This window comes from Merops nubicus, unplaced genomic scaffold (assembly GCF_000691845.1).
Source record: "Merops nubicus isolate BGI_N331 unplaced genomic scaffold, ASM69184v1 scaffold11968, whole genome shotgun sequence".
Lineage (NCBI taxonomy): Eukaryota > Metazoa > Chordata > Aves > Coraciiformes > Meropidae > Merops > Merops nubicus.
Window position 1 is genome coordinate 39,944 of NW_008627790.1, and position 16,171 is coordinate 56,114.

General features: G+C 40.4%; 1 protein-coding gene across 1 annotated transcript in view; it reads left to right on the top strand.

The window, feature by feature from the left end:
• The window catches only part of BANP (BTG3 associated nuclear protein), a gene marked incomplete at both ends in the record, with an annotated part of 65,829 nt that overhangs the window by 38,664 nt on the left and 10,994 nt on the right, over positions 1 to 16,171 (top strand). The window contains one exon of the mRNA XM_008946456.1: positions 13,622 to 13,789. Within this exon, the coding sequence (XP_008944704.1) occupies positions 13,622 to 13,789 (168 nt within the window). The remainder of the gene's footprint in view (positions 1 to 13,621; positions 13,790 to 16,171) is intronic.

A 16,171-nucleotide genomic window follows, 5' to 3' on the forward strand; every position in this document is an offset into this window, starting at 1 on the left:
TCTCTCTCTCTCTCTCTCTCTCTCTCTCTCTCTGTGTGTATATATATATATATTAGGGACATCATTGTGGAAAAAAGCCCCAAACAAACAAGCAAAAAAGTGAAAACAAGAATAAAAAAGGCACCAATAAACCCCAGTACCCCCAGAGGGGAGGGCACAATGCTGAAAGATGCCCGAGTACTGTTACAACCAGCTTAGTACTGTTCAATTGAATTTTTTCAGCTGCTTCCCAAGACTACTTTGTAGAGTGAATTTTTGTGATTTCCATTCAAGAGTTAATATTCATCTCACCCAGAAAACATCCCTGTCATTTAAATAACACAGGAAAAAAAATGTCAGCTAAAAGTATCTTATGATGAAGTCTGATTTTTAACTTTCTAGTAGGTGGTGTATAGCCTGTTTCAAACGGTAACAGAACTTAAAAAGTAAAGTTAAAGATGTAGAACAGAAAGAAATTAGTTATCAAAGCTTGGTGTTTCTGTTGTCATAATATTATTTCCTGTAAAGACGGGACCACTTTTCCACTGTGCTAGCTGAAAGAGATGTTAATACACTTTGATGGAAGAATGAAGCGTGGCTGTGTCCTCTTCAGAGGGCTCTCCAAGCAGCATTAAACGCTGTATTGCTTTACAAAACTCCCTGCCACAGCACTGCCTGAGGAGCAGACCACCCTCATTGCTGTAATAGGGAACACATTTGACTCCTGCTCGCTCGTGTGATGTATGGCAGTGAGATCAGTGTATGGACAGATGTACATACACAGTCGTGCACATAACCCAAACATAATGCAGGTTGGGCCAGTTTAGGCAGCTTGTAACTGGTGTCGTGCAAAGCCTGCAGCTCGCAGTAAGTCACTACTGTCTCAGCTCCTCGTTGGCTTTTGGTGAAGATTTTGATCTTAATAGCAGTGCAGGAGAAACAACAAATACGCCCCATTTCTGGTCTGTCTTTCTTGAGCACTGTCACGGTTCTAAGTACTGGAGGAGCTGTTGGCTCTAATGTGCTTCACCAGTGGGTCTGCTTTGTGAGATACTGCAGACTGTTGCTATTATATAGAATGTTTTGTTTAAATAAACATTACACTTACCAAAGATGTACACTATAAATACTGAATGTACTTAGTATTTTCTTTTTTTATAGTTCCCCTTGAAAAAAGCCTTTTTTATAGCTGTATTTTTATAAGCTATACCCATTTTTCCTTATATATCCTTTTTTCCTTCCTAATCTGTGTATTTTTTGCACTGTTTCATTTCTTGTTTATAATTCTAGGCTTCATGGATCTCACTTGTGAATATCATACTAGTCACTAACTGTTAGACTGTATAGTATATCTACAGTGGTTTAAAACAGTGCTACTCCTAAATGCAGCAGAGTTCACTACAAATCTTGTTTATCAGCAATTCCAGACATCATCTAGACCTTGGATTCCATCAGGAGACTGTTAGAAAACATCAAGAAAAATTGCAAATTTTTCAAATTGCCATCTTTAATATTTCATCAGCATTAGAAAATGATCAAGTGTTGGATTATTGCAGTGATATTGTTGATTGTCATTTCAGTCCACCCCCCTTGACAGGCCAGCTAATTCAAGAACTCATCATGCTCTGGAGGTTTGGGGGGCAGAGGAATGGGTCACTGGCAGTGCTCAAGCTAGTGCTTAGTTTAGGATCTCTGATGTTTTCCTTTTAACCCGTGCTTCTGTTTCTTCATCATATAGGGCATTAACTAATCTCCAAGCTATAGCAGTCTGAAAAGAAGTAGCATGGTTTGTGTTTGCATGGATGGGCTAATCTTGTGGTCCCTGGAAATACTGTTTGCCAACATTTTCTTCTTCTGGTAATAAATACCATGGGCTGTAGCCGTTTGGATATAAAAATTGGGTTCAGCCTGTTCTTTGAGGACTGTGGTGTCACCAGATCCTGCAGTGTGTGTCTCCTTGACTGCCAGATCATGGCTTAGAGGTAGGGCAGACTTCATGTTACAGTTTGAAAGGCTGAGTTATAAACAGACAACAATTTGCCCAATTCTGCATCATCATGCCCGTGGCAGATGGGGGAGCTGAAGCAAGTTCTCCTGAGCTGTGTGCTCTTCAAAGCCATTCCCCTGAATCTTACCAAGCAGATGAACTCCACCTGACAATTTTGGAAAACCTGCACCGTGGTTCATTTCCAAGCCCCTGAGAGTGGTGACTGCTGTTAGGCAGAAATTAGGAAGAGAGGAAGTGAGTTTGCAGAGGTGTTGAACGATATCATACTCCAGAAGAGAGTGAGAAGCAAAGTTGGAGAGTTCAGCACATCTTTAAATAGAAAGAAGTAAAAGAAAGCATTTCTGTTGTGCTTTTCTCGTATCCAAAAAGCTTTTTTCCTGTGTGTGTGCACAGCACCCTGGGGAAGGGCCTTGTGATGCAGCAGTGCTGCTTCTTTCAAACCTGTTGTCTTCCTCAAAGCTGCAAAAGTCTGGCTTCGGTTCCAAATAGCTGCTTCTTTGTGAATCAATTCGATGCTGCCACATGGAGGGAAGTGATAACCTCTTTTGAGGCTGGAAGATAATGTGAGAACCCATGGAGTTTATCTCAGCACCACAGTTCTCATAAATGGCATCCACGCTGGCACTCGCTTCCTGACTTTAGGCAAGCACTCTAATGCTGGCTGTTGTTCTCTTCTTTCCCGGGCACTTAGGTTTATTTCAATTACTTTCCTGGCCCGTTACTGTTTAATAAACTGAAATAAAGGCAGCAATTTGGGGAAATAAATAGTTGGCAGTGCATTTTCTCTCTCCTTCTCACGCTTCTCTTGTTGTTCTTGCAGCGATGAATTCGCTTTTGCGTTCCTGGATGTAAGCAGCTGCTCAGCCTCTCAGTGGCCACTGGGGTAGCACACAGCTTGCTTGTGCACCATGTGCTGTCAAGCATTTGCAAGTTGGTAGGTGCTACAGAAAGAAAAGTAGCACATTAGGTCAGTTGGACCATCTTTTTCCAGCTGATGCACAGTTCCATCCTGTCAGTACTTCTCTGCTTGGGTCAGACTGATTTGAAGTTTGTGGGCAAGTGTACTAGTCCCCACTTCTTGAGAGGCAGCTAAAAAACTTCAGATCAGCCTGTGAGGGTAAAAGTACTTTTCTCAGCGACTTTAAATGTTGTTTCAGGAGTGTACAATGCAAAAAAGGGGCGAGTTGTGTAATTTAAGAAAGATGTGCTCGTTGGGAAAGCTACTGCTGCAAATATGATAACTTAGTGGAAGGAGTGCTGGGTTTCTTTTCTAATGAAAGTAAAGGGAGTCTTGCATGGGTTTCAGAAGTTATCACATGTTCTTGTATTAATGAGCCCCAAACCCTGATGTCATCAAGAAGTATTGGCCGATTTATAATCAATGTGTTGAGTGTGATGTCCAAGGATCATCTTTATCAACACTGAAGATCCATCTGAGCTGTGAAGTTACAGGTGAAATAGAGGACTCTTGGTTACCATGGTTGTACTAATCACTGTTTTCTTTGGGCTGATTCCTCCATACCTGGAACTTCTCCAGTGTTAGGACTGTCTGCAGGGTAGTCACTCCAGTGTGCAGCAGTGGTGTCACTTTAGGGCCTAATTCAGAAGGAAGTGGAGTGTGCTTTACTGTCACCATCTGCAGAGGAGCCTGGTGGTTACCTAGCATCACTCAGGCTCAGATCCTCTGCAAAGAAAATATATCTTAATGAACTTTCAATGGATTCCAGAGAACAAATATTTTCTTTACTATCAAAGACCTATAAATGACAAAATTAAACTTTTATGATGTGGTTTTAGAAGACATGAAGAGTGTAAGAAAGTATTTGATCCCTGACATTTTGAGAGGAAAAGCAGCTCAGGCACCAAACACAGATTGATGGGTGCAAAACTCACATAGATTCACCTGGAAAAGGCATTGCTGCGTGCAGGGAGAGCTGTGATTTCACCCAGAAAGCTGCACAGCTTTTCCTCTGCTGGCTTGGAACCTGCTCCTCTCCATTTCCCAAGGGTTAAAAAGCAAAGCGAGGAGATGCCTCAGGCTGCCGGCAAGCGAAACGTAAATAAATCCCCGCGGCGTTCAGGTTTCTTTGTGCCAGTCCTTTCCAAACCCACAAGCTCCTTTGGAAGGGGAGAAATTTTCGTTGTTGATTCATGAGGGAGTTTTTCTTGGCGGCACGTGTGGTGGCGTTTGCCATCCAGATGGGCTCCCCAGGCGCTGCGGCGAGGGCTTATGTAACGGGATGGCTGGGGAAGGGGGTGGGGAGAGCAGCAACCCTCCTTTTCCAGCGGGTCTGCTCCCGGGTCTGTCAGACCACGTTGTGCTGCTCTTACAAACAGCTGTTTAATCAACTTCGCTGTAAAACTGCAGCTATCAAAAAAATGACCTGATGTGTGGTTGTTGGCAGCGGCTCCTTAAAACCAGGAGCATTTATTTTGATCAGGAGTTATTACTTCAATTTAGGTGATTCCATTTGTTTTGAGCATCAGACTTTGATTTCAAACAGTAAATTGATCCTTTGGCAATAAACACATAATATAGTTAGGTATGTTCCATTCCAAACCAGAACGATTCTGATAAACCTTGTGGGATTGTTCCTCCCAGTGGAAACAGCAAGATCTTTGCTCGCTGACTGCGATCATAAATGAACGCTCTGAAATTTCAAATGTACAAAACTAAAAGGTAAATCCAGCTGAAGACTTAAAATCATGATACCCCGTAAGTGCTTTTTTAGTGTGCAGAAAAGAAGGTAATAGTTATCAGGAGCGCATTAGGTATTTTATTTGGAAGGAGATTGTTAGTGGCTGGGTAAGTCAGACCCACGTTGGAGTCCTTAGCTCCTAATCTTCATGAAAAGCCGTTTCAGATGAAAGTGCTTGTGCAGTCTGTGGAATGCTGCCACTGCAATTTTTAGCTGTACAGCTCGAGCTATATGAAGTATGCAATTTTACTTTCATACCGAGACCCAAATGCTGCATGAATATATATAATTTAGGAGGAAATGAAACATAGAATTTCTTTCTTCAAGGTATCTTGTTTTATTTGCCGTGTCTTTTGGATTTTTGCAAGATGTTTTTTTGAGCAAGTGACGTGTTTTCTTTTTAAAACGGGCAAAAAGAGTAGAACCAAATGTGTGTCACTTGTCCAGTGTCATCCTAGTGGAGGACAACTCGGGAACAGTAGCAAATCTGTAGCAGATGACATGAAGATTTTTCTGTTTTCGGAACCTCTGATTTGGTTGTTTTCTTGTGGGGTTGATTGAGTCACTTAATGAGTAGACACTTGCCGGTTTTGGTAATGACACTCTGGTTATGAAGCAGTTCGGGTATGCAGCTGTTGATACCGTGTCACCATCCAAAAAAATGGTTTCAAAGTGTGCAACCAGGCACATCCACACCACTCGAGTTCTGTAGTGATTAATTAGCTCACTTCCATTTCCCAGCATCTCTCTGGCTCTGCAGTTCTGCTAACCTTTTGTAGCACTTGGCACGTGCTGCGAGGGAGCTGGAGATTGAGCAAACATACACATGCTCGGGTAAAAATTCTGTTGTTTCTTGCCAGAATGGTAAATTTGATGCTCCACTGGGTGGCATTATTTGCATGCTTATGGCCATCTCTTGACAAGTCAAAATAAACCACGTCCTACTCTCAGTAAAACATAAAAAGAGGCTGGCTGGTTTTCCAGAAAGGTGGTAAGGTGTGTCTGAATGTAGGAGCTCTCCTGGTTTAGAAGAGGATATGTCGGTGGAATTTGGAGATTCTAGATGCTAATTAACTTTATTTTTGGTTTTGAAACTTCTAGCAGTGTCCTGTAGACCTGCATGGGTCTTTTAGATTTGTTGAACAAGAGCATTTAACATAATTTTTAATTTCATGTTTCCCCTCTTTCTGCAATATATTAAAAGTTAAATATTCAGACAAATATTCTAAATATATAGGAATTAAATATTTGGACAAATTAACTCCTAGTAAAACAAAATGAGATAAATATTCTGATAGTTGGAAGCTAGTTACTGTTTCTTTTGAGGAGAAGTACACAGCCAAAATGAAATCTGAGCCAGAACTGCATGTAAGCATCAAGAAGGTGCTTAATTTTCTGTGTAACATTTGGTTTCAAAACGCTTTAAATCTTTTCAAATACAAGACATTCTATCCGTGTTTTACAGAGAGAGAGAGAGAGAGAGAGAGAGAGAGGAGCTTCATGGCTTTGGGTTGTACTGCTTTCTCATAACCTTTTTAATTTTTTTTAATTAAAAAGCAAACAACAAAAAAACCTCTCTGTATATTGATGACCACGTATTTTACCTGTCGAAGAACGACTTCAGTTGTCAAAGGCAAATGGAAGCATTTGATCTGGTACACTTGAAATAAACGTGAAAAATAAATGTGGTTACAGTCATTTGTCTGCATCCACCAAATTCAATTCCACTTTATTTATGTGAGACACAAGCCTGAACGTGCACACGCTTTTTGTGCTGTTTGGTAGATATTTGAAATAAGTTCATTTCTGAAATGTTTCCTCAACACGACAGAGTAATTTGACATTCGTTAGGAAAACTTTCTTGCCTGTTCTTCCAAATGGTTTTGTGTTTTATTTGCATAGAATTGCAATCAGCAGATTGTCTAAACAGTGTAATTAGCATTTTATAAATAGTTGCTGATTGTAGTTTGAAGATGCTTCTGGCTTTCTTTGATGCTGGTACATGAATCAAAAAGCACCCTTTTGATCCCAGACAGTTTTCCTACCAGATACTTCATTTGAACTCGCCTTTGGTTTAGGAGCTGAACTGAGAAAATGTTGTTTTAAATGGTTGGTTTTCTTGAAAGAGCTAAAATATGCTGCTTTCCTATATGTTAGAAAGGAGATTGGAATCCCAAAAGGGAAGTAATGAGTGATAGGATGTTACCTCAACCCACCCCATTCTTGAACTTGGGGTTTGTAGTTTTGGTGGTTTGGGATAGATGGTGTCTTGCTAATTGTAAGACCTGTGTTACTGGGATTTTGGGGAATGGGAACAGGACACTGGTGTCCCAGCTGGTGTCAGTTCAGTCTGCAGAGATTTATGTCCCCAGTCTCACTTCTATTCCTATTATCTTGTAAATGGTATGGAAAGACAGAGAATTTAAATCCTTAATGTGCTGAGGTATGTAGTTATATAAACACCCACATCATGATGGCATCTGGGAGTCAGGAGAATGATGCAATATGAGCAATACATTCCTGGAAAAAAAAAAAACTTTTATTGGTGTCCCTAAAGTTAATCCTTATTCCCTAAGTTGCCTAATCACATGCTCACACTTAAGAGCATTTACTTTCATTGATGTTGTTCACATCTGGAGTGTTTCCTCAGACATGCCTTGCTTTCTCAATCATGTTCTTAGGGGTATTTATGAGTTCTCAGTCTCTTGTCATGGCAGATTTAATTTTCATCCTGTAGGTAAACGATTTCTAGGTACTTGTTGTAAAGAAGTTGTTGTAAAATTAGCAATTATGTGTTTTGTCATAAAGTTACCTGAGAGAAAACTCCTGGTGACCTCTGATACAGGGTTGAGTTGCTGGTGTCCAAGTAGAAAGGGATTTGATTAACATGGAATTTTGAGGTTTATATGTTATTATAACTTAGCTGAAGAGTATAATAATCTGCTTTCTATGGAATCTTATTTGCAGAAATCCTCTTCAATCATATCTTGTCTACCTAGGAGAACAGGGCATTTCTTTTCATTAAAAGCTAACAATTTAAAATTTCCCAAAAAAATTATGGTTTGGTGAATATTTTTATAGTGTCTGATTTTTATATTTCACTGCTTAAAATATCCTTGTTATTCATACAGGTTTAGTAAATCCTTCTTTAGGTATGTGTGTAGTAGAACAGGATTTCAGTGGTGTTTGAGGCTGTTTGTAAGTACCCCCTGAACAGAGGTTGTTCTCTACCGTGTGTGAGCTTGGGTCTCTGGTAGTCTGTAAATTTACAGCTGTTGGAAAGGTGTGAATGTAACAGTTAAATGAAGGAACTGTAGAAATGAAAAGGAAAACAGAGCAATTACTTGGTAGCTGAATTTTCCTTCCCTCCTCCCTCTCTCCCGAGTTCTTAACAGCTCTCCCCATCTCTTTTTGGACCTTGCTTAGCCTGTGGATGAGAACAAGGTTACGGCAAGTGATTATCTGGTGACGTGATGGATGTTCACAGGCATGTGACGTTGGAGAAGCTGCCAAGGTTCTGCCATCCCACCAACTGCAGCGGGGCGAGTTTTCCTTGAGCTAGGATCATGTCCTAAACATTCTAAACCCTAAATACTTCTGAGTTTTGGAGGGGGAAACCTCCTCCCAGCTGTGGAGATCAGCCCCCCCCTGCTACCCCCCCAACTATCCAAGGAGTAAACAATTACTCCTTTTAAAATTGTTTCAATATGGTCAATGCATGAGCATAATTACGGTTGAAGAACTGAAGCCTGAAGGCGCAAGGAGTAACTTCAGAGGTGCTTAATTTTTTCCGCCGCTGTTCCAATAGTGCAGCAGATTTTGTTGTCATATGCTATTCGTTTAATAAAAAGAACTCCAAATGTATGACCCTTATGTGAAAAAATGCATTTTGCTAGCCAAACCCCCAAATAATCGCCCCTCTTCACCATTCTGTGCAGGCAGACTCTGAAGCCCTTGCTTTTCATAATATCCACCATGCTCCTGTCAACTCAAAAAAAGATTCTCTTCATTATTTTAATCATTTGAATTTTGCATGTCGTATCCTATGTAGCTTTTTCTCTAGACTTCCATAATTATGTTGAATTTGAAAATGGAAGGAGCAATTAACTAAACCTGCTTGGCTTTCACAGTTAATGTAAATACATCTTTATTCTCTACATGTGGCTGTTGGATTCTCCGGTGGGAACACTCTCCCTAATCTTCCAAAACATAACAGTAAAAGAGGGAAAGGCTGTGCTGTCTCAGTATAAAGGGCACCAAAAGGACCTCTGCCAAGGCCATGAAAAGAATAATTTACTTTTTAATTTTCTAAACAAATCTGCTATTCATGGAGAATGGGAAGCAGCACAACCCAGCAATATCCAGAAACAAGCTATTGACAGGAAGTTAGTTTGTTAGGAGGCTGATTTTGAATGCAGTATCAAGATGGAATATTTCATGTCTGGTTTTGATATTACAAATGTCTTCTTCCTCAATTAATTCTTAATTACATTTCTTTACAATTTAATGTTTTATTTTGTCTGCTGACTGACTTCTGACATTTAAGAAAGAGAGGATTAATTTCTTAGGAACATTGTTTTCATGGGGGTTTCTTTTTTATCTAATTAGTCCTGTTAAAAGAAAATCCCAACCTTTTCTCTCCCTATTTTGTACTCTAGATGCCCAAAAAGTTTGGGAGTATACAATCATTTCAGAGATCATTGCTGCTGATCTTTGTGTCTGTACCAGATCATCTTCACTGTGTTTCCAAGCTGTTTTTTCCTTTGAACCAGACAGATTTATTTTGCAGTGCACAAGAAACATTCTAGAACTTGTTGTCAGTCGTCTTTTTAGCGTTGTAGGAACTTTGGCAAAAATGTGCTATGCTTCTAATCTAGGATGTGGGAGGTGAAACTTAGTATGAGGCACCTGTTGGCTTTTAAAGCTGACTTCTTAAATTTTCCTGGTGCACACACGCCTTCCTTCTGACCTCTTGTGTGATAGCATTTGAATATTGATTCTTCCTTGCAAACCAAAATGATTTCCAATTTGTGCATTTTGGAACAGCTCATGTCTCAGCGAGTTCTTTGCACGGGTGTTTTTGTCTCCCAAGCTGCTGCTAGTCTGTACCTGGTCTATAGAAATCACTCAAGCTCTTGCAATTTATTTAATAATGGAGCTATTTTAAGTCTCTAGTGTGTTTTCATAGAAATCTTTGTTTAGGAAGCAAGGTTCCTAAAGAAAGCAAACTTTGGACCCTTAGTGTTCAAAAACAAGCGTGTCCTTTGTTTCAAACGTTACCAGCGACCATCCACTGTCCTGAACAATAAGACCACTAAAAACACACTCAGCCATCCTTAGACGATTTAAATCCTTTCCCCCATTCTTCTTGTATAAGTGCATCTGTCTTCCAAAATCCTGTTGTCTTTTTGCCAAAGTGCTGAGTTATGTTGCTGAATGTACTTGTTACGTGCTTTTAGCAGGGTTGTTATGTGGCTCATAGACACGGTGCTGCTTACAAATTACAACGCTCCATGCTGCTTTTCACTAGCAAATGTGCCGAAAAAGTCAAATCCCCTCTCACTGAAGTATTTCTGTCTTTTCTCATACGGACTCTCCCAAGCTAAATGTCTCATTTGCAGCGTATTTAGTGCTGCCTTTCTAACTTTTTTTGGTGTTTGACATGCTCAGAAAGAGACAGCTGAAAGCTCTCCCGCATGCGATCGTTTATGGATAGAGAACTAAGTCAGCACGCTTCAGTTTCCTAATATTGTTTGCACATGTTTTTGGGATGTCTCTCTCTCTGTCACAGGTAAATCATATTTCTAATGTTATGGTGAACTTTTTATCTACTTAAAAAATACTCCCCTGTCGTTAGCATTAGATTTTTCTTCAGTCATTGGAGGACTGTTATGAAATGTGGTTGCTAAAGACCTGTTCGTAGAATAACACTTCAGATTGTAATACCAACTGGCTAGGTTTATACATCTGAAATTCATTTAAACTTTATATCAACTATCTTTGTACTTAAGGGCTAATTTTTCACGCCTGATTTGCAGGTGCAGTTACTGTGACTGAGTCTGCAGTTACAGTAGAAATCTGTGCAAACAGCAGGTGTTTCACCCCTTCCACCACCGTAACAACTAAGTAGGAGTTTTATGAATAAGGGAGAAGGAGTAAGCACGCCTAGCTTTGAAAATCTGTGCCTGGTGTTGTATGTCTCTCTTCCCTAAAATCATCTTCTCTGACTCTGTCCTGTTTAGCATGTTATTGATTTTCTCTCCTTTCTTCTATAGTCATGTTTGTTCCATGAAGGTGGTGGCCTCTTTATCCAGTATGTCATGGCCATTTCTTACCACATTATTAAATGTCAGCTTTTGTTATCAGTAAGTAAAAGGTCTATTCCTGCATTTCCTCAACAGAGGAATTTCTGGGACATTTCATGTCACAGCTCTGGCACTCGTCTTTCTCAAGCTCTTGCTCTACATGCCTTGGGTCTCCTAGCATGAGCAGCTCACTATACCTGAGACTGCCTTGTCCCAAGTAATTTATGTTACTTTTGATTTCTCTTTAAATTAAGTGACATCTGGAACATCTTGTGGATTACACTGTCCCAGTTTAAATTCCTAGCTAGACTGCTTGTCGATGAGAGCTTTCTCTGACCTACAGTTGATTCAGTTAAACAGAGTAGCATACAATGTGAAAGTCATTAAATGTATTTATGAATGAAATATGGACATTTTTTTTTTCAAAATAACCACAGGGCACATGACTGTGTTTTCTGTAGGACTACGTAAGTACTTCGTATGCACTGACAGCTGAAGTCATGTAAAGAGTTAAAGCACAACTATTTTTATTGGACATTACTGCAAACGTTTATAAACTCATTTCTCTGTGTAGTGCGTATTAGCGATAGATTACACAGAGAAATGTGGGCTCAGTCTTTACAATGCAGAATGTGCTTTGCTTTTGCTGACACCCATGGAAAGGAAGCTATTGCACAGCAGCAGATTATAATTTCAGCTGATTTTCCTTCTTTCCTACTCCTACCCCCATTTTGGAGACACGGTGTGGGGGCTGTAAGACAAACTCTAAGTACTGTGCTTGCTGTTGCTTGCCAGTGAGAAATCTTGGGGCTTTTAAAGCACTTTTGAATTAGCTTGTTGATGCCAGTGTTTTCCTCCTGTATGTTCTCTACATTATTTCAAAATGATTTTTATAAAATCTATTAAAAAAGATCTATTAAAAAATTTAGAGCATCAGAAGATAAATGTTTCAAAAATGGTGATGTCTTAGGAGATACAGTATTCCAGTTGCCTTTGTTAGATCAGTAACCTGCAAATTTCACTTTCTGGGCTCTTTTATAATACAAGGGGAAGCACAAAGCTCTTAGCACGAACCTGGAATTTTGCTGCTGTAGGCTTTAAATCAGTTGCCTTACAGGAGCAGACCATATCCTGTTCATAGGACTATAACTTCAGCAAGTACCTCACAGGACCAGGATCCTGTCTGAGACTTAAGATCAAAAACCCAGTAGGCTGAAAAGATTATTTCACTTTGCAGGATGTGGAAAGCAACTGATACCAAAAGGAAAAGAAAAATCTTACACAGATCTTTTGGACTGTTTTTAGCTGCAGTGTTGCACATCTAAATCTTGACAGTTTAGAAGTACTGAAATTTTAGAGATTATTAAATATTCACATAGTTCTATTTCACCGGTTTTAAACTTTTGGGTTTCTGTTTTCCTTCTGCAGCCTTCAGGATTATAAATTACTCTTAACGTAGAGTCAAATGCTCTCAACTGTTGATGCTTTAAGCTAAACATAAGCCACTCTGAAGCTTAGAGTGGAATGGTAGAAGTATGTAGCAATATGAGGAGGACCCTGGAATAGCTGACAATGCAGAACATGTTTCCTCCCCAGTTTGAAAGCCATTTGTCCAGATGTTGAAACAAGTATTTCTTGTCATACCTGAAACAGTCGTTTAGCTCTCTGTGTGTATAAACAGCCTTCCCCCTGGGGTGCAGAGGTTGCATGTGATAATGAACCTGCTTTGAGCTGGCAGCGGGACTCAGTCTGAGGGAGCTTTATTTCAAAATACTCAGTTCAACTCAGGAGACATCATTGTGTTTATATACATTTGGCAACTTAGCACCAAATGCTGGGAAGCGCATAACGTGGCTCTCGAAACGACTTTATACTGGGAGTAACGTTTTCAGAAGATTCTAATTTTGTATTCTGTTTTTATTGGATTCTAATGAATTTTGAAGTGAGCTTAAAAAGAGGTTTATTTACAGGGAGCTTTATATGGCTTCCTACTTACCCGACTTCCACATATTCTTGGGGCATTGTTGGGGAGAAATAAACCTTCATTCAGTTCTGGCTTTGGAGTGCTGGATGCTCCTGTTGGTTAGTGTTGCACAGATTGGGTGTGGAAGTGCACTTTCCATGGATAGAGGTGTAGATTAAACAATGTCATAGGCTGCTGACATGTTTAAATACCCAACTGTGTGTATGTACGGTGACTTAATGTTGTGAGTAGCTGTTGAAATCACTTTGCTGTGGAGCTTTAGTGTCTTTGTAATCTTGTGTTCTTTTAGGCAGCATCAAGCATGAGGGCAGTTCTAAAATTTTCAGAGTTGCTTTATGTGTGTGATCATAGAATGGTTTGGGCTGGAAAGGACCTTAAAGATCATCTAGTTTCAAACCCCTCTGCCATGGGCAGGACACCTCTTACTCGACCAGGTTGCTCAAAGCCCCATCCAACCTGGTCTTGAACACCTCCAGGGATGGAGCATCCACATCCCTGGGCAACCTGTGCCAGTGTCTCACCACCCTCAGAGCGATGATCTTGATAATTTCTAACCTAAGTCTAACCTCTTCAGTGATGAAGAGGTCATCTAACGATGGTATGTCATCCCCTTTTTTCACCCCTTTGTGTTTCTCTCTAACTGCAGGTCACCTCTTTCACAAATTTGCAATCACAGAGTCTGACTGGTACCGAATCAAGCAGAGCATAGACTCCAAATGCCGGACGGCGTGGAGGCGGAAACAGCGCGGGCAGAGTCTTGCTGTGAAGAGCTTTTCAAGGCGAACACCTTCATCATCCTCTTACAGTGGTTCAGGTAAAAAAAAACAAACAACCCTCCCTAAACCCCTGAAAAAAACAAACACCCCCCAGCCCCACCGTACAAAACCCAAAGAAACACCGACAGGAACGGAGACTGACGGTAATAATGTGATTTGGATTTCAATATACCTGAAAACTGTTTTGGTCTGAAGCTGTATTTACAACAGGTGAATGCAGAACCCACAAATGTAAATATTTTTGAGTAGCTTGATCACCTCCTGGTAGCTTCAGAGTCCTTGGCAGCCTCGTGGGGCTTTACCAAAGCAGGATGAGCTTCTAATCCTGTTTCATCTACAAATTGCAGTCATACTCCTGGTTGCAGTGCAGTAAGGATCCTAGAAAGGAAGTTAGATGGGTGTGTTTGCCCACAAAGAGGAGGAGGAGAAAGGGAGTCTGCCTCTAAAAGTAGTATAATACAGATATGCCAGAAATGAAAGTGTAAGGGAGGTTGGCTCTGTTGATTTGTACCTTACCTGAATGCCTGGCTTCGCTCAGATCCTTGGGAATGTCCATCCACATGTGGTAGCTGAAAAAAATGCAGCACATGCACCTTCCTTTTATCATATGGTTTTATTTACCCTGTTCAGTGTTTTGAGTAGGAGGTCAAAATGTTTCTGAAACTGATGTTCCTAAGAGGACTCCAGTGAATAAATCTTTCTCGCTGTGTTCACACCGTTTAATAGGACGTGCTACATTTTGTTCCTGAAGTGTTTTCCTCTGTAGAAATTAAATATGTTGTAGGTGATTCTGTATTTCCATGTAGGTATGTAGGCATGAATAATAATAACAAATGAAAAATACTGACCTAAGAAGTGTTCTCATAGGACATTTCTGGCTCATGCGTTTAATATAAAGCAGTGTTATGGGACATTTGTACATCATATATTAAAAACAGTGTTTTGGAAGTCAGCCCAAAGAAAAGGAAGTAAGTTTATTTGCCTGCATAAAATTTTTGGTTGCATGTTAACACTAACCACTGTATCTCATGCAAAGAATGCCAAAATCTGCTTTCAATGGAAAATTTTATGTGCTGGAACTGGGAATCATAGCCAAAATTCTCAAATTAAAACAACTAATCAACGTAATGATAACCATAAGCCATATATGTTGATGGGATTTTTATTTTCAGTCTCTTAGCAATCAGTATTTCAGTGAGGCAGTAGTAAGTAGATAGGGGCCTGTGCTCATTAGACCGTACTGCTTGACTGTTGTTGAGATTTATTATTAAAAAATATTAATCTTTAGTCTCCTGGTTTGGAGACTGGGGAGACCAGTGTAGAGATGTAAAACACAGACTTGGGCTCGGTGGATTCTTGGCTTCAGAAGGCCATAAGATAATAACTTTTGGTCGTTGGTTTTTCTTTTTGTTGAGGTTAAGCTGAAAACTCATTTTTTAATTTTTTTTTTCCTCCAACTTGATTTGTGAGTAAGTTGTTCCATGGGTACAAAGGCCCCATAATTAACTGCAGGGATTTGAGCAGCGTGCTCTCTGAGCAGGTGGGAGTAGCGTGGTGCAGACACTCACAAGTTGGTTCTTCAAGAGCCATCTTCGTGGTTTGGGTTCTGTGCCCAAGGCAGCTCATTTAGCTGGAGCTGAGCTTGGCTGCCTTTGGGACAGCAATCTCCAGGATTTCCCCAGGAGCTATTATGCCACCACTGTACAGGTTCACCTCCTCTCCAAAGCCCCCTAGAAAGCAAAGAGGTGGCTGCATGTCCTTATAAAGATGTCTTGGGTCCTGAAGATGATGAAGGTCCTCTGAGGCGTCTCGGCATGTCGTTGGCAGGACTGTATAGACTGTGCAGCCAAATGTATAGAGAACCAGCAATAACATTAACAGCCCTTGGTAATGGCATGTGAAAATGTTCCCATGGATTCAGAGTCTTTTGTTAATTGTCTTTAAAATACTGTGTTTACTCAGAATGTCGTTGGCATCCTTTTTTGGGAGGCTGTAAAGATGTTGAATGAATTCACCACGTTTCGCACCCGCTGTGAAAAACCTCTTAGAAAACCAGACTGCTTTTCAGAATCAGGTGGTCCTTTGGAAAACTAACTCACACTTCCAAATCAGGTACCTGCAGAGAGAAGAGGAGGTTTGAGGAAAAGCAGGAGAGCTGGCTGAGAGGCTGAAGGAGCATATAGAGAGAAGAAAAGATGCATGGGGGGGAAAGAAACCAGTACATTCACACATGTTTAAAAAGGGTAATGTTTTCATGACAGGGCTGTAATTCTGCTGTGTTCAGGTAACTTCATGAACCACTCAGACTTTGCTTTTGTGGTTTGACATCCCTGGAACCCCTCAGTGGAATTACAGCATCATAAATCACCGGCATCTGTTCCTTATTATCCACACTCTATAGTGGATATAGCAGAATTCCT